The 19,897-nt window shown below is 37.4% G+C and overlaps 1 protein-coding gene across 4 annotated transcripts in view; it reads left to right on the forward strand.

Annotated features, from left to right (window-relative positions):
• Positions 1–19,897, forward strand: part of LOC118275652 (homeobox protein prospero) — a 100,808-nt gene that overhangs the window by 72,364 nt on the left and 8,547 nt on the right. For 2 of the 4 annotated variants that reach the window (XM_035593706.2, XM_035593705.2), the window contains exons 4-5: positions 1,923–4,500; positions 5,514–5,668. In XM_035593706.2, the coding sequence (XP_035449599.1) occupies positions 1,999–4,500; positions 5,514–5,668 (2,657 nt within the window). In that variant the 5' untranslated portion in view covers positions 1,923–1,998. The remainder of the gene's footprint in view (positions 1–1,922; positions 4,501–5,513; positions 5,669–19,897) is intronic. The other 2 variants (XM_035593707.2, XM_050695461.1) reach the window with 2 other exon arrangements.

Raw genomic sequence — 19,897 nt, forward strand, 5'->3', positions numbered from 1 at the left:
TAGCAGAGAGCTGACAATATGGAAACAAACAGGTATTACAATTGTCTAATTAAAACGCATGATGCCAGCCCGCATTAAGCAAGCGTGGTGATTAATGCTCAAACCTTCTCCATGTGAGAAGAGGAATTTGGTCAGCAGTGGTCATTTAAATTCTGTTGATGATGATGATGAATTAAAACGAATTGCAACGTGGACATTGTTCACTGAAAACTTTATTTCAAAATTCATCTCAATCTTAAAGATGATGATAATGATGTCAGAGACATTATTTTTGTAACTATTCATAAGTTTTGTTGAACCCCATTGTTCCATGAAGCTCTTCATCTGCGAACATATTGGCATATACAGCAATCACAACTTCAAATGCTGCCTTATCATCGGTAATTTCAAAAAAATCTTCAAAGTTTTTGGAAACATTTTCCATATCCTCACCTGTATGTTTGTCAGTGACACAAGCAGGCTCCGAGCCGTGACGCCGGTTGCAAGTGGACGGTCACGCCACCATCGGAAGTCATCCGCCATTGATACCATCTCATTGTGACCAGCAATTTGCTGCCGGATGTCCGAGACGATGTGGCACTATGCTCATAAGTACTCTTTGGTCAGAAGAAATATAATGGAACCTAACATATACAAAAAAAAAAATAAGACAAAGAAAAGTATAAAGCTGAGACAAAGGTTACATAAAAAAGTTATTAAAAACTAATCTTTAAAATAATTTTCTTTATTCTCAGTCTTTTCTAATTGGAATCAATAATGTAAATCAAATTGGTAGTTCAAAAATCTTATAAGACTTTTTTTAAGAGGGGGAAAACCATTCAATGATTTCTCCCGCCTTGGGTACGGTGAGAGGGAGTGTCATACTCTTGCTAACTTAAAACTACCCTGTTCCTTATACTCCTGCTTTTCGACCCGGAGCCTAAGTAAAACGCTAGGTAGTCCGCAGCTCTGGAAAAATCTTATAAGACTGTCGTCGCATTCACATATTGTATTCCAATAAAAAAATTCAAAAGTACTAATTACCTACTGCTAAAAAGAAAATGGTTTTATAACTAAACGTTCGTAACGTATCGACAATGGACTCAAACAAAAACATGTGTCTCACAGAATAATTCCTGACATTTTTAGCGTCATTGTCATCTGCGCACGAAGTCACGGTCCAAAAGAAATAAATGCCATCGCGTCCAATCTGATGTATTTCATCACAACTACCTACGTACTTAGCACTCCTATGTGTGTGTTCATCCTTGGCACTACTGTAACCTATTACGAAGGATTATAAGTCTCTAAGCCTTCAATTAAAAATAATCTTGACTTTTATTTCAACAACAAATACTTTAGTAATGTTGTTTGTTCAATAATTATTTTCCATTCCACGTAGATGTTGATACCAATCAATTTTACCTACGTACGTGGTAGAAACAAATATCGTGGCTTTTATCTGCAACTCCATCGCACTTTCCTTACACTTTCCAATAACATGTGATTTTGTTTTACGACCAGTCATTACGAGAAATTATTCAGATATTCCTATGATGATAGTTCGAAACTTTTTTCGTTCGGTATCGATGTCTACCAGCACTGGCTAATAGGCGATCGATTTCTTGATAACAATCTACGTAGGTATCTAAATACAAAACGAAAATTAAGTCTGGTTGGTTCGAATAGAGCATTGTACTGAATACAACTTCTAAAGCTATTGTAGGAACGTAATTATCATATGTAGACTACTTTAATATTGATAACATAATTCTCTTTTCATGTAAAAATATTCAGAAAGTTGCTAGTAAGTTGAAGTCATATATTTTCTTTATTCACGTGTCATAATGCATCGCCTTGTAAGCTATGCATTCTGATGCGCGCACGCGCCGGCAGCGGCGCGCACGGGCAGGTGTGCTCTGATCGCTCCCCTCCAATTGCAGAGCGGGCGATGCGGCGCAAGTAGCGCGGTGGGGTCCTACCCGCCGCCCGCTCGGCCAATCGTGGCCCGTCTTGCCTATGATGTCATCGGAAGAGGAGGCCGACTCGTCGTACTCGGATAAACTGCTTAGGAAACAGAAGCGCGCCAGACAGCGCGTGGACGCCGGTGAGCCGCGCAATTCTTACTCGACTCTTACGACGAACGGACTCGCGCCCGCGCGCGCCGCACACATGAGTGGTGGACTTTACGGCGCCATCTTCGAGGGCCGCCAACACTTCGGCCTCTTCGGCCCTGGCTACCCTCCAGCTGAAATGATTAACGAACTACTTGGACGAACGCCCAAGCAGGAGGATGCTGGTGATGAAACCACTGGCGGTGATATTGCGCACCGAGTGCTGCGCGATATCCTACAAAGCCGCAAGAAGGACCTCCTGCGCCTCTCCCCGGACAATAACAATGTGCTCGCCAACAACAACAACGACGAGCCCAAGATAAAGATGTCTCCGGAGCGACCACAGTCTCGCGACTCCCGACCAGACCTGGATGATGCGCTGCTGGCGCTCGACAGTGCCGGTGAATCGCGAACTTCACCATCGCCCGCGCATCCCTCGCAAGGGTCCGAGCCCTTGCTCGCACCCAAGTCTGAACCTGAAGATCGTGACAGTGATGCTCAACGTTCCTCGCCGCGACCGTTAGATGTGAAACGTGCCCGTGTTGAAAACATAGTGTCGACTATGCGGTCTAGTCCCGCGCCTCAGCCGCCACAAGTGAATGGTTGCAAGAAACGGAAACTGTATCATCCGCAGCAGCACGACGGCGCACACGAGCGCTACGGAACGAGCCACAGCAGCAGTGCACAGACAGTGTCAGACGACTCGGAGGACGACGGCGACAGACCGCCACCCATCGAAAGAAAGTTAGTAGAAAAGAATGCTCTTAAATCACAACTTAGAACTATGCAAGAACAACTTGCAGAAATGCAAGAAAAATATATGCAATTGTGTAATCGTATGGGACAAGAATCCGAAACGAATGATAATGATGGTGCTTCTAGTGACGTAGAACAAAACGACGACCCGCTGCCCAAGTCGGAGCCAGCGTCGCCAGCCAAGGAGGTGCCACCCCCGATACCCAACAGTGTAGCGCCGAATATGCTCTCACAAGTAATGAGCAAAATGATGTCAGCGAAGATGCACGCGCACGCTGTGGGCCACCCGCACCTGCCGCCAGGCTTCAACGGCGCGCTGCCCATGATGCCACATCTACCTCCAGAGCACATGCACGCGCCGCACCCGCACCAACACCTCAACAACGCGGCCGCCATGTACCTGAACGTCAGCCAGAAATTGTTCCTAGAGCAAGAGGCGCGCATGAAAGAAGCCGCGGAACAACAACAACAGCAGCATCAACAACAACAGCAGCAGCAACAACAACAACAAAACAAACAGCAGCAGAGGCCACAGTCCAACCAACACTCGCCACAGCAGCGACAACTTGGACCGACGCCAAAGCCGCCCTTATCCTCAGAGCTGGCAGAACGACTAGACGCACTCCGTAGTAACGCGGGCTCAGTGGGCCCCGTCTCGGGGGCAGACCTTGAAGGACTCGCTGAAGTACTAAAAAGTGAAATCACGGCGTCACTCGCAAGTCTCATCGACTCAATAGTGACACGCTTCATGCACCAGCGGCGAATCATGGGAAAGCAGTCGGAAGCGGCAGCAGCGGCGGCCGAGCAGCTCAATAAAGACATCATGATAGCGACGCAGATACTCGACCGCAAATCACCGCCGTCGAAGCCGCCGCCGAGGCCATCAGGGCAAATGTCAGGTAACCAACCCGTCCATCACCCGGGCGCGCCTAATGGCGTCCCCTCGTTTCTGACACATAACCCAATGATGATGAGCCAGATGAACGGCCCCCGCGCGCCGAGCGGTGGCGCATTCTCAATGCACGCCGAGGCGAGCGGGCCGGGCCACGGTGCTCACATACGGCCTCCCACAGGCATGTTCCAGACGCCGCCGAAACCGCTAGGACAGCTCTACATGAACGGCCACTTCGACCGTGAACCCAACCCCGAACAAAACGAGGCCCTGAGTCTAGTCGTCACGCCCAAGAAAAAGAGGCATAAGGTAACAGACACAAGGATAACGCCCAGAACTGTCAGCCGTATCCTAGGGGAAGGTGTGGGCCAGTCGCCCGAGAGCAAGTTCCCAGAATCGCCGTCGCCACGGCCGTACCCAGGAGGCATGGCAGGTTTACCCACACCTGTAGCCATTCCCAACCCAGCGCTGCACGAGAGCCAGGTGTTCTCGCCCTACTCGCCGTTCTTCGGCGCGGGGGGCGGGCTGGCGCGGTCGCCCCCGGCAGCCCCGGAGCGCGAGTCTCCGCCGCTGCCGCACGCGCCCGCGCTGCTGCACCCCGCGCTGCTGGCGCACCACGCCTCGCCCGACTACCTGCGCCACCACCACGCCAACGTGGCGCACCACGCGGGCCCGCCGCACCACCCGCTCATGGACGCGCAGGACCCGCACTCCGACTGCAACTCCACCGACCTGCCCTACGACGGAGTTCAGCCTACTATATCCTTTTCAATAGAATAACAAACATTCAATTCCAGCAATCTGCGATTGAGGTCAACTTGTCGATGTAACCCGAGCAGACCGCGCCGCCCACTCATATCTTATTTCTGTAGTGTTTAACCTTACGACTGCCACCGCCTACTTCCTACTTACTGGTTAGGTATTACGTCTGAGGAAACCTCACAAATGCTGCGGTTTCTACGTTTTCCACGATCCCAGGCCTATCGCGTACTTATGAACTCTACAATACAATTAAGTACAAGTTTTGTTACTTGACTCACTTATTCGGTGCATACGATGAAATAACACAATTTAGTGCAGTTTCACATTCTAGATAAATACCTTATCAAATTATTTTGATTTCAAAGTCCACAAACATTAAGTCCTTATTATAAAATCACAGATTCCGATTTCATCTCAAAGAAACTTATTCATTAGTAAACAAACATAATCCATGACATAACTGCAGACGGCTAAGGCACATTATAAGATTAGAAAATGCAAACGGATTACGTATTTGTGGTGCTTCATAGCGCGCCCACGACAAGCCGGGATCTAATCAGATTTTATATATCTTTGAGGGACAATCCTAGGAGATATACTAGTATAGAAATAGACTGTATATTCTTGAACAACATTTATAACTTCTTAAGGAAACACATGGAATATTACAGGATTGCAACATAATAGAACAATGGGGGAATAAAATAAAATAGTCAACAATATCTAAGTACCTACTTGTGCAGTTCGATCTATACCTATGTATGCAACTAGTACTTGATTAAACAAGGCAGGAAGCAGTCGTGGCATTCTAAAAATAATGTTACAATAACATATATTGTGCTAGAATCATATTGTCTTTGCTAACAGAACAAATTGATTTTAAAGTTAAACTTGAAGCAAGATTCATTGCAACAATGTACTTAACTCTCATTACCTGCCTTTTGGCGGTTGTTATAATGTATGTTTACCGTGTCATATTTAAAAACAATAAGCCTTTAACTCCTGTGTACTCCTCAACGCTGACGCCGATGCACCTTCGCAAAGCCAAGCTGATGTTCTTCTGGGTCCGGTACCCAAGCTCAGCGGTCCTCAAGATGTACTTCCCAGATATCAAGTTCAATAAGAACAACACAGCACAACTCGTCAAGTGGTTCTCTAATTTCCGGTGAGTCTTATTTTTATACTAGCTACTTCCGCGCGGTTTCACCCGCTCTGCTCGGCTCCTATTGGTCATAGCGTGATGTTTTATAGCCTATAGCCTTCCTCGATAAATGCACTATCCAACACAAAAAGAATTATTCAATTCGGACTAATAGTTCCGGAGATTAGCGCGTTCAAACAAACAAACAAACAAACAATCAAACAAACAAACTCTTCAGCTTTATAATATTAGTATAGATTTACAGCCTTTTTTTGAGGGGGGAAAATCATCCTATGACTTCTCCCGCCTTGGGCGAGGCGAGAGGGAGTGTCAGACTCTTACTGAATAAAAACCACCCGTTCCTTCTCCTGCTTTTCGAGCCGGAGCCCCGGTAAACCCGCTAGGTAGTCCGCAGCTCCATATTTACAGCCGTGCAACCGTACTGAGAGTCATTTAATGGTTACTTAAACCAGTCCCTAACAATTGTTTTCGATACAAAATTGTTACTAAAGAATAGTTTCAATAATCATTCAAATGTCTCTGAGTGCGACAGCAATACTCTTATTTTACAGCTCTGATTTCAAGCACGAGATTGAAACGTTATAAAAACGTTACAGGATAATATTATTTAACATCTAAACACACAATGTCTGCCTAAGTAACAAAATGTATTTATAGTCTTATCCTCGCATCATTATAATTGGCATTTAACGCAAACATTAGGTACAAATTTAATACCATATCGCAAACAAAATATCTAATTAACTATATATGATGCAAACAATATGATATAACTATCCTTTTAGATTGTCCAACTATTTTCCGTTCCCTATTTTAATCTTGTGGTTAATTCATTTTAGATACATAAGTCCAATACCTATACGTGACTGTTAAACTGTTAAAAACATTCCTGTAATTCGTATCAGTATTTTAAATATTATTATTAATATAAATAGCTATTATGATATAATTTATCCCTGTCTATCTGTGTTCTAAAAGACCCAATTACCTGTTATCTTGTTTTAACGGTAATAAGTTTTAAAATAGATATGGACTAATGTCCAGTTTGTTTGAATATCGATACTTTTCCCGTATGATGACATAATGCGGCTTATATGTCACTATGTTACCATTTACCTTTCTATAAAAGACTGAAGAGAAAAGATTTTATCTTACATTCAAATTTATGTATATTTATTGGTAGTTTTTTATGTTTTCTAAATGCAATTCAAAGTCAAGCATTTATTTCAATTAATCCTTATTTAACTACTTTTGAATTGTCCGTCAGTCTGTCTGTCAGTGAAGATAGGTGCTTTATTTCTGGGCACAAACTTCGTAAAACAAATAGAATAGGGTAAATCAATTGATTAATACCAATTTCGTCATCTTCCTTTTGAGTAAAGGGTTTTAAATTCACTATTTCCTAATTCCAAATATGTAACTCTGAAAGGGTGGCTCCCCCTAACTAAAACTTAAACGGTTTAAGGTAAACAAATAGGGTTTGGGAATCACTTTGATGACTTCATATTTAATAGTACGGATTTTCAAGGCTATTTTGCAACAGTTTTTATGAAGAATAATATATTATTTATAACTACTTTCCTTCAGTTATAAGAATGTAAACAAAGTTAGCGTAATGATAGGTTAAGGAATAGAACTAACGGAATAATAAATGAAGAAATTGCAACAAACTATGCAAAGAAAATCGTTGATTAGAAAGCGGTAAAGAACTCTACCTTCTAATCAAATCTAAATAGACAATTTATACAATACATTAAGAAGTTTATGAAAAAAAAATATTTCGTTCGAATTTTAAATACGAAAAAAAGAACGTTAAATAGACATTATACAATAATTTAAGAAGAATATTAAAAACAAATATCGTTCGAATTTGAAATACGTAACGTTAAACAGGCATTATACAATCCTTAAGAAGACTATTAAAAACAAATATCGTTCGAATTTGAAATACAAAAAAAAGAACGTACAATTTTTCAAAATTTCAAAAAAACAGAACACGTTTATTTTTTTTAATAACGATAACAGAACGTAATACGCTGTTACAAGTAACGGAAAAATCCGCCCGAGTATTGATTTCTACTTGACTAATTTTTCACGTTATCTAAGTACTATGATAAGCCGTACTCCTATGATAAACACCTTCCCCCTTCTTTCACACTGATTATTCTGATTCACTCGACTCCGCATCGATTTTAACGCTTCCACACTTACCTGCAAAACTGTTAACAAAAGAACGATTTGTAAGCGTTTTCTTCTCTGTTTATTGCTAGATGCAATGTTTCATATATTTTTCTTAGATTTGGAGATTATACCAAGGCTTTCGTTTTTTTGTCTTATTGTAAAAGTAGCTTCTCCCATAGGCTTACACATTTATAATATCAGTGTGATTTGAAATCAAGAAAACATAGAAATAAGACTATGAAGCTCTTCAAAAAGACTTATATTAACAAATAAAACAAAATAAGTTGATACCTACACAACATTATCTGTAAACACGCAAGATTTTATATGTTGTATCAGACACATTAAATTTGTTTCCCCACGTAAATTCAATATCGTTTCAATACCGCGTCCATATCGCAATAATATCACGCGTCAGAATATGCGCACTGTCGCGGTGTATGCCAAACACTTGAACATTGATAAATCGACTTTCATATTATTAAAGCTTTCTACTCGCTATCTCAAGCTTGTATTATCATTATCTAAGTTAGATAAAACGATACTGAGTGAAAGCTTCGATAACAGAATTTGTTTAACATACTTTACTTGGTACATTGGTACTAATCATTTATACCTAATGCTTCCAGCCAATTTTTCGCGATTAAAACCAAAACCTTTTTTTACTCCTTTAATGGCAACCAAGTCTCCAATGTTGTATATAATGCCAGTGTCAGCCAAAACATCTTTTAAGTTTAAAATAGGAACGTCATAATGACATTACAAACATGACTCGACTAAAAAAAAAGAACGTCCGTTCGAAATACAAAATGTGAAATAAAAATCAAAATGGCTGGCTACGAGCGGTACGCGGGAAAATCTTTCTTACACGACTTGGACAACTTAGTCCATTAGCATTGTCCCCTTAATGGTAGCATTGTGGACATCGGAAAACGGCCATTTCCTTCGCGATAAACATCTCTGAAAGGGCTGAAGGGGCGAGGGCAGTTTCATAATCGCACGAAAGGTAATTACTAAGGTGTCCGTCGAATAGCATATTTCAACATCGATTTATACTAAGTTTAAACTACTCTGTGGTCAGTGAAGGTTTAAATATCGAACGGTAGAAGGATGGAATTCTATTTTTAAAATGTGACGCGTTTATTACGGTACCTATTGGTTTCTTTTTTACGTTCTATTTTTGAATTAAAATTAAATAATTATTAAACTTTGAACGTACTAAACCAACCTAATATTTTGTTTAAATACCAACCAGTTTGAATCATAAAACATTCCTTGATGTTTCATCAAACGTAATTAGTCAATTACCGCATTTATGTTCCACAACATTTTACTGGTATTTTTTAAAAATGATGTGTCAATTTTGTAATTACTAATGTAATAAACAAAATATGACGTTAAACTTTAATAAACATGTATTACAATCGAAAACTTTCTTCCCCATTCGTTATAATTTATTTTCCGATAACTTTCTGTGGCGATCATTAAATGTTTTGTTTTTATTATTATCGATCACATCATTAAAACTTATCTAAGGCTATCGTTAACTTTGACTTCACACTGATTAGTGTACCTACATTTTTTTAATTAAACCTAATCAGTATTGTTTAAAGCAATTTCAATGGTATTTTAATAAATAGGATTGAACTAAACACGGTCAAAAGTCATCGATAAACTTCGCGATAACATTGTAATTTGTAATAAACCTTTCGTATTGAAAAGATTTATTAATAAAATTTAGTAAACCGAACTCTTTCGTGATTCATACTGCCTAATTAAACGAAACTTAATTTTAATACTGGCTGAAAAACATAACAAGGTTTTGTTTGTTAGTTTGAATTTCGTTCCAAACGTTCGAAATTCGAAGACGTAAGGCCCAACACACACGACCGGCCACTTGTTGACATGTAGGACATCTCGAGGGCACTACCAGCCGAGAGCTCTCCTTGTGTCTTTTAGACGCTCGCTCGTGTGAGGTGCCTTTATAATTTGTTTTCTTTAACGTTTAGACAGCAAACAAGGTTTAATCCTGAATAATTATAAGAAGCGTCCCTAATGCACTTCCACTGTGTTTCAAAGGGATATTTGTTTCATAAAATTATTTTTATAAAGCTAAAAAGCATAACCGGTGGGCATGCGTTTATAAAATACTGCATTCAGAAAGACTTTTGCATAAAAAATAACAGTCTTTGCGGCTGCAAATGAAAAGCTGGAAAACAATTACAATGGAACTTTTCTAAACAAGTCCACTGGCGATGTTTACGTCTTCAGCTCATTTAAAATCAACGCCGCAAAAGTTCAAACAAACACAAAGTCTTCACAGAAACTCTCCCGGGGGGCGAAACAAACATCCTTTACTCAAAGTCGATGCAAAGACAAATTCTTTTGGCGCGCGAACTCAAAGAAATGCGCGGGCTTGTAAACAAAGAGTCACTCGTAGAATTAGCCGGCGCGACGATAGCACTAATTAGCAACGGTGACTCGTTTAAGTTATTTCGCTTAATTAAGTTGCGCAGAAGTGGTCTGCGGCCGGCCCGCCCCGAGAAGGCGTCGTAAATTGTTAGAAACACGGGCAACACTCCAATTAATCTTTTTACACATCCAACTAGTCGCATGAGGGTGTGCACTTAGACCAGCCGAGGTAAAAACCTTTTAAGCGTTTACACACGGGCGTGCGCGGTCGCGGCTGCGAAATGTACATACATCAAGTGTGTGCTCGCCCTACACTCACACTATTAATAGAATTATCAATAAATTATGTTAAATACTCTTTTTTAGAAAAAAAAAAATAAACTTGACTTTAGATGTAAACAATTTTCGAAATTCAAAATGAGTTTTTAAAATTAGAACGGTAAAAATTCTCGGTGCCAGCTACCGAAACGTTTTACAACGGTTATCGGCAGCGAATTTTATGAGATTTAAATCTCTCATCTGTAAGGACTCTTACACTCGGATACGGAAATGTTGCCAACCTTACGTCGCAATTTCCACATGCCTTTTTAACTTACCGTGTTAACAGCCAGAGTCTGTATATATTTAGTTCAATATTTAATGTTTGTAATTAAAAAACTTAAGTGTGCAATTTTATCGGCCCGCCATTTAATGTGAACATGCTTTGACGTACTCGAAATGTTACTAAAGTGTAAAGAAAACAGAATTAAAGTAACGCACAACTAGGCGGGCGGAGTCAGCGTATAAAATGTATAGACGCGAGTAGTTAGTGTCAGTAATTCATCCCCTAGTCCCACCTTCAGTCTCCTCGCGCCGCATTGTATACAGAAACTGTAAAATTTAATTGGTTGGCTAATACACTGCACCCGTGTGGAGTCTAATTTACGTGTTAACATTTTTAATAAGGCCCGGCGAGCTAGGGCGCCAAGTGGCCGGCCATTTATATCGCGCCACGCTCATACGAGCACCTCCAGTAATTAATACGACCCTTTCGAGGAAGCTTATGAGTAGTTTTCCTTCAAAAACCTGCTAATTACACGTCAGAAGTTTTCTCCTCTGTGGAACATGTCGCTAGGAGCGCCGGCCACTCGACACTCGACGCCAATCCCATTAGCGTGTGAGTTTATTTAGCATAAGAATTCGTCTACAGCCCATACGCGGGCCAAAAAGAACGTCACGCCTTAGTACTAAATTCTCGCTAACGTGTCTTTACTTCCGAATTAAAGTTCACACGCACGCAACGACGTACGTAATAGGTGAAGAGGGCGCGGCATTATATTTACATATCATTGCGATACGCTAGCCATTATAAAATATTAGCCTTTCGCCGGCCATCGTCGTTAATAATATAATTAAAACACGCGAAGGCGCGGTCTTACTTATCGCAGCGATCAAGGAGTGAGTCGTGTAGAAGGGGCTTTATGTAACATCCGAATTGTTCCGTGTTCCAATTATTCAAATTTTTAATGTGGGACAGTTTTATGAAGGTTTGCTTTAGTACGTTCTCTTTCTCAATAGTATCTATCAATCAAGGTAATTTACGTTGCGTCTATAGAAAAATCGGGCTTGCAATTAGCTCACAAAGTACGGAGCGGTAACCGCAAACACAAGCAAACGGCCGATGGAACACACGCGATGGAGCATCCATCAGCTAATGAGTGAGTAATTAGAAAAGTGGCGGTTTCTTCCGACGGCCGACCTTATCTTGTCTTCGATGCGGCATTAAGTTTTTTAATTACTCCACCCTTCGGCCTACGAATGTGCTTTTTCCAAACATTGTGTATAGGCAATGACTATGCGTTAAATTCTGTCATGATTAACCTAATTTGTCGGAAGACGTAAAAGGTGATATAAGGGGAAATATTTCTGGAATATCTCAAACTTTGGAATGGTATACGTGAGAAATAATAAAGTATTGTATCCAATAAGTATGTGGTAGGTGAAGGAAAATAATGTACCTAAGTAAAATATTTTAATGGTCATGTTATCCTAATACTTATTTGGGCTTGTGTCATGCGAGGCCGGGCGCGCCTTACGGCGGGTCTCGAAGGAGCGGGCGCGTTCTTTCATTAGCCTCTACTCTACCTTACACCTTATACCTGACAGTTAATTTAGGCGGGAACGTCACGCGACATTTATGACATGTCACACAGACTAAAAAATATTGTCTATGGTTTTTAAAACATAGTTTTTTTTGTGTAGTAAAAAGTTTTTATTCAAATTCCGTGTAATTGCGTTATCGTAGTGAAATAATTGAATTTTATTAAAATGTAATGTTACTTGGAAATTAATGTTTCTTAGAATTGAAATATCTGCTTGAATATTGTTTTGTCCTTATTCTATCCTTAGTGTGGTGGCCACTATCGGTTGTTTAACGGAAGTCGGCCGCTGTTCTTATCTGTAGCCCAGTATGGCAGCACGGTCCGATTGTTGTAACTGAGTATTTTCTGATCGACTGCAAGTTCTGCGTCATTTTTTTTAAACTTCGATACCTACTTGATTAGAATTACGCTTCAAAACTTTAAAAAATATGGATATTTATGACAAATTGAATCAAAAAGATCGCGTTCTTTTCCCATGTTGTGTGACGCAGTTCGAAACTACAATTGTCGCATATTAATGTTATTATTCGACAGGTATTTACCTACCTACTTAAATAAAATTTCCACCTATCAACATCCTACCTGTACACTTATTTTTCATATTAACATATTATTATTCATATTTACGCGTACTCTGTCTGAAAACCAGCCATTAAAGACCCCTCAAACTTCACACTTCAGACGGCATTCAATTGTTTTACTAGCACTCAAGGGTCTTCTTACACTGGTCCTTGAAATTAATAATACTACCTACTTAGGTAATTTACTTCAACGAAATATAAGTACCTAAATTAATAATTAACGCAACGCAATAAACTTGTATAATGTAAGATTTGAAATACATAATTTTATTGAGAAATTATTACATTACCTTACCTACAAGTAAGTATTCTGTGAGTCAATTATGTGAGTAACAAAGAATTATTAATTATTATGTGAGTAACAAAGAATTATTAATTATTATACCTAAGTTACCTGTAAAATTAATGATTGACATTGTAGGGCTTTCCATTTTAAACAAACAGTCTCCTAATTTGGTGCGATACCTGATACTTGGAGTAAGTACCTATATAATTATAAATTCATAATTATATGTATAGGAAAACTCTTTACATATACTTTACACCTACTTCATAACATACTTACCTAATCGCCTTTACCATGTAGAAATAAAGTCGATTTTCGTAAGACAATACAATCGACGGTTTAGAAGCTAATTGATCTCAGAGATATTTTTGCTATATTGAGTTAAGTATATACATTATTCAATGGATAAATTAATAATATAGCAAAGAAATGTCGCTTAGCCTTTCAACCATCGCAATGTAACTGATCCCTTATAATGAATATAAAAATTCGTATTATAAATAACTTTATTTCATTGTAATAAAATAATCATAATGCAGATAAACCTATTAATTTAAAATGAGAGATCTTAAAGTTTATGCAATTAAATTCACAAGATGGTATTTAATGACACATAGTTACATGACATTAAGATTATAGTAACTATTTCTATTAAACAAAGACTATTATAATGACATTACATTACACGGCAATGGCCTGTAAACAAGAATATCACGTTGTTAATTAATTAGAACCTTGAGCACTACAATATCACACAAGTGTGTCTCAAGGATAAAATAAATAAATACTACGTACCTAGATACGTTCTTTGTGATTCTATAGAATTTACATAAAACATAACTAAGCTTAAAAATCTACTACATAAACGTTATATTTGGTTTCTACAATGGAACGAGCAACTAACTTCACTGACAGACACACTGACAGACAATTCAATTTGACGTTTCAAAAGTGCCTAATCAAGGATTAATTGAAATAAATGCTTTGACTTCTACGTAAAAGTTTCTCAAACCACCTGTATAATGTCATCTTGACAGTTTCAATACATAAAATCACCCTGTACTGTACGTATTTACACTTTTTTTTTAATAATAGTCTTTTATATTAAAATGGCGTATGTAGATCTTAATATATGTATGACGGAACAAAAACTTATCACTCCTAAGGAATGGAGCACGTTGATAGCAAAAAGGTGTGGTAGGCTGTATCCACATGGGAAATTAGGAAAGTGCGACAAGTCGCAGACACGCCCTAAGACATAATTAATTAATATGTATAACCTACCCTTACGTTTACGAGAACTTTATAGTTATTTTTGGTTTTACTATAGTGTTGCACGTCATGTGTGCTTACGTATGTTTTATTAATTATGGGATTCCATTGTAAATGTCAAACCAAAAATAGTTTACTATCACTACTTATATTACTCTATACTTAATGACTGACCGTTTATAACTGTCAAGCTTAAATGACGTCAAATTCTGACAGCTATTTAAATTTTGAATTTCGAATTCTTTTTCTTTCTCTTAATTCGGCAACTGACAATCTTGTATTCTACTTTAAAAAAAAAGAGGTTTTATTAAAAAAAAGTATTCAGTGTACCTTAGTTGTTTTTAATTAATAATTATAATATTATAAAAAAATATCTACGTAGTATCAATAATACTAAAATCTTGACGAGTGGCAATGATCACATCCCTAGGGAAATAAACTTAAGTAGGAACAGCAAGCAAGCTTATATCTAGTCGCATTAAAGTAATTATCGTTAGACACACCCTGTATATTAATACAGGGTGATGCGTAACTTATAAAAACAATATTTAGGGTTCCGTGTCGTGTTGAACACTGATTGGGATAAACGATTCGATTCTGAAACGGTGAAAACTATGAAAATATGTAAGGATAGTCGCTGTAAGGAGCCTTAGTTACATAGTATTATATCAATCCTTTACATAAAACGTAAAAATTTCTATGCACATAAAACATGTCCAAATAACTACAAACATTCGCCACAGACTTCAGTCATAAAGCTAGACATTCACAAACGGAATGTCATAATAAAGTGACACTCGAAAAAACTGTTTTGAAACTGTCTCCCGACAGTAATTAACGAACTAATTCAACGATCAAGTAACCGTGAATGGTCAGCTTTATGTGGCCCTTAAAAGGCTACGCGTACGTTTAACCCTTTTTTTGCGAAAAAAAAAATTAATACCGAAGCGAGTAGTTGGTGGGGTAATAAAATCTCGGCAACCACTCAAATGAGCTGAACTTTTGAAGCCTAGGGTACAAGACAGACGGGTCAGCGAGGGAGACGATTGACAGGGCCGCACTCGGTCACCGTATTACGTAATGAAAAATATATTATATGGGGTAAAGTTTCCTAAAAAATATACCGATAATTTTATTAGTGTCAAGGTAACTTCAGCGTGTATTGAAACCGTTATGCATGTTTTACGTCACAATCTAACATTTCTGTTTGTTATTTTACAGTAACATATATAATTTTAATGTAATATCAGTCATTCCTCATTTAGATAATGAGTATATAAGGTAATCGGTACAAAAACAAGATGATAATAAACATTTAATGAACAGTTTAGTACTAATAAACCAGATAAGTACATATTTAAACACTGAATATCAAAATACCCAATGTTTTCCTCGATACCACATAATCGATGTTATTAATTATCACACAACAGTTTCCCCTAAGTTTTGTTGTTCATTAAAATACGTATTTTCGCGAGAAAGTTGCCATTACAAGCCGTTAGCGCAGATATCTACAGCCCGCATGCGTTGTGACTTGAAAATTATTATTTTTCACTCAAGTTAAAGTCGTAAAAACGGTGATAAAAGTATTTTTTAATAACAACCAGTATTGGTTAAGCATACCGTTACAATCTTGTAAACAAAGGTTGTTAACATAAGGATTAATTTACGTAAACTCACAGGGACAGGCATTTTAATATTGAAAACGCGACAAAACAAACAACAAAACAAAAAGGCATAATTCTCAAACGTCCGGTGGTGGTGCATCGCGGCAAACGTAGGTACTCATTATATAATAATTTGCACATTTTCCACTTTCTGATTACGGCCCTGTGTCGGACGGCGCAGTCTGAAAAAAGTTTTTTCACTAACTGAAGCATTAATCCGGCCTGGTATTAGTTTACTCGCTTTTACTTGTCTGTGTGTGCGTTATGGGCGTGTGTGCATACCGCCGGCCAACTTTTTTCACAGACCATGCAAAATTTCAGATGCATCTTTTTTATTTTTAAACTGTTGTAATTTGTCATGATTGCAATGATGAATGTTTGACTACGTAGGTTTACTTTTCCGTTTAGTAACTAAACTAACCTAATTACATAGAAATGTATCTCTATACTGTTACAAGCTTTAAGCTAACAATAAGTAACACCTGTTTCATGAAACAAAAACATACTTAAACAAAACATTATTGTGAATACACAATAATGAACAATCACTAAAATCCCAATAAAAAAAATCGTCACAAAAAATGATCACTCTGTATTTTTACGATGCTCTATAGAATGCAGTCTGCCGGCTCATTCTCCCGTGCTCCTCGAAACCTGGACGCCGTCCACTCACACACACAGCCACAGTACACACCCACACACGTACACAACTCCTCTATGTACACAGACTACACATTAATACCTGGCCTTTAGGTAGGAGTATCACGTTTAATAACTATTGTATTTGGGAACGATCGAAATGAGCGTGTGCGAAGTCCGACGTGAAAACGTCTGAAACTATATTTCGTTTTTTTTTTTTTCGTTTCGTTTCGTTTCAAAATTCGTGCGTTGCGTTGGTAGGTACTAATTTTTATGAGCTTTTTGGAAGTTGGTGTTTGTTTGTTTTTTTACATTTTACAATGTCTGTTGTGTTTTGAGTTGATAACCAGATATAACTGGTTTGTACTGTGAATGATTGATAGGTATACTCGACTTTTAATTTAACGATTTTGTGCATGAAAGATTAGATCGTTAGCGTTTAGATATCGATTTTGGCTGTCGATGTCAGCAAAACGATTTGTTCTTTCTTCATTTTCAGTTATGAAAATGTAAACAAAAACATTGAATATAAATGTAAAAACCAGTCTATTAATACGTCGTATTTTCCCAATACCGCGACGCTAACTGCTAAAGCTAAAGGAACTAAATTCCTAATTAAAACTAGGTAATCTTACGGCTATCATAAGGAAAATATTGCACTTTAAGTTAGGTAATTAATGCGTATGTTATAAATAACATTGTTATCGCATGTTCTTGTAAGACCAAAGGAAGTTGTATTGAAATTTTATAACTTTAACTGGTAATTATTATTCGCTACGCATTTACGGTCACGTAGGTAGATATTTACCTATAACATATAATACAATTATTGTGGTTAGTGAGATAAAGAGAAAAAAATATTGTAACGCATTGATTTCATTGAAACAATTAACTACATGTCTATAAAGTAACCAAAACCAAATCATTTAATATTTCAAACACGTTTAAAAATATATAATACCTACTATGACATAAACGCCTCAAAATTCTTCGAAAGAATAAGACACTCTATAACATTATTATAAAGTACTTTTACACCAATAATTTGGCATTGGAGATTGAATAAAAAACCCTAAAAACACAGAGGTTCTTACCCCACGTTATCGACTAGCGGTATTTGCGTAAACCCGCATAACAAACACCGCAAGCTATGGATATAAAGATCTGACATCGTCTCTGCCCTACATACCTGTATTGCTAATCAACTTCACTACTTTAATTACAATTGAACTGTATTTATAGAAAAAACGCAAAAAATGTGTATTGTTAAAGAATATTAAGGAATATGGCTTACCTTTCCACTGTAAAACCCCAATCGTTACTTATAAAATTACACCTACCTACTTGGTTACTTTTATGGATAATCAGAAGTTCAAGGACTTTACGAAACAATGAACAGGACAGCCAATAACTTAATTATTACCTTATTATAATAAATACCTAACACAGAATTCCAAATACGCACTTACAATAACAACTTACTTATTTGACATTAAAGTTCGTTATATTAGGCATTACCTACTAAGAACGACATTCGCTACCAAACAAAAGTCGGTACTTCCAAATTCAATAAATATATTCTAAAGTCGATACAATATAAAATTCTCGTTCAAAAACCCCTAACTTGTGACGTGGGGATGAAAAGAAACCAGAAAAAAGTAAACAATATGCTCTGAGCAACGTCTTAGCGTTTCGAACATAGAATAAGTAACGAAGACGGTTCAAACTCCTTTTACGGAACTTTTTTTGTGCAACCGTGTGAATTGTGCCTAATAATAATACTGGCCAGTTCAATTTGTATTCTTTTAAAACTTTTTGAAGCACAATTCGATTTTTGAAAGTCGAGAATGCAAAATAGGTGTCTTGTCAGCCATTTTGTTTTAAGAAGCGATATTATTTTCTGTAGAAATTATGAACAAAAGATTAAGTAACTAACAATACAGAATCAACTAAAATAAAATTGTATTGGAAAAATTACAGTTACGGAAAAATATTTTAATAAATTTAGTCTCAGAAAATAATATGTAATATCTAAATATAATTATTATTATAACATTTCAATGACCGAACTATTTCAATAATAATTCACAAACATCAGAAAAGTAACAAGTTCGAATTAAATTTAGTTTTCATAATAAATATGTGGTTTTGTTGATACCTACTCTTAAGACTTAAATTGTTCAGGTAATATAAGATATCAGTATTTACCTATACAACATAATATGTATTACGTCCTTACTAATAATATGACATGAAATTGAAATTTAATTGTTACCTCATAAAGCTACATACTTATAGTAGCTTTGATGATAACGGGGTATGAAAATTAAAAATCAAATTAGTCCGTCAGTTAGGTAATGAAAAAATATTAGACACGTATTTTTTTTATTTTGTCATATAAAATAACAATATCTACTTAGATAAAATAGGAGAAAATATGTCATTTCTACGTATAAAACGTACCTAAAAGTGGCGACACGCGATATTTCAAATCGATATATCTTCGAAAGTATTTGTTTTCGTACGAAAATAAAAAAAAAAAACGTGTCTAATATTTTAAAATAATCTACAAGACGGACATTAAAATACAAAATTAGTCATCTAACCCGTTGGCAGTATATTGAAGGACATATTATATGATAAATTCACAAGGGTAAAGTCGTGGGCAAATGCTAGTTTCACATAATCCAAGTTAAAGCAACGTCTTTGTCATTTCTGTGTCCTTAATCTATGCTCATTGTGGTTCACACGGGAATCGAATCGCTTTCTTGAGGGGTTCCTTAGTAAAGATTTACCCGGCAACTTTATTGACAATGCTTACCACCCTTAGCAGTCGTTTAATGGTGTTAAATTGTATTATTTATTAGTATTAATGTTTTCTTGTACCTAAACTTGATGACATTGATTTTGGCTTTACATTGGGCAAAAACAATAGGTATATTTGCAGTAAGATGTACTCTGTATAAAATCAAGAATGAAAGTATCGTTTCACATGTCACTACATAGTATAATACAAAGTCGCTTTCTATGTCCCTTTGTATTCTTAAATCTTT

The sequence above is a fragment of the Spodoptera frugiperda genome, chromosome 8, assembly GCF_023101765.2.
Source record: "Spodoptera frugiperda isolate SF20-4 chromosome 8, AGI-APGP_CSIRO_Sfru_2.0, whole genome shotgun sequence".
Lineage (NCBI taxonomy): Eukaryota > Metazoa > Arthropoda > Insecta > Lepidoptera > Noctuidae > Spodoptera > Spodoptera frugiperda.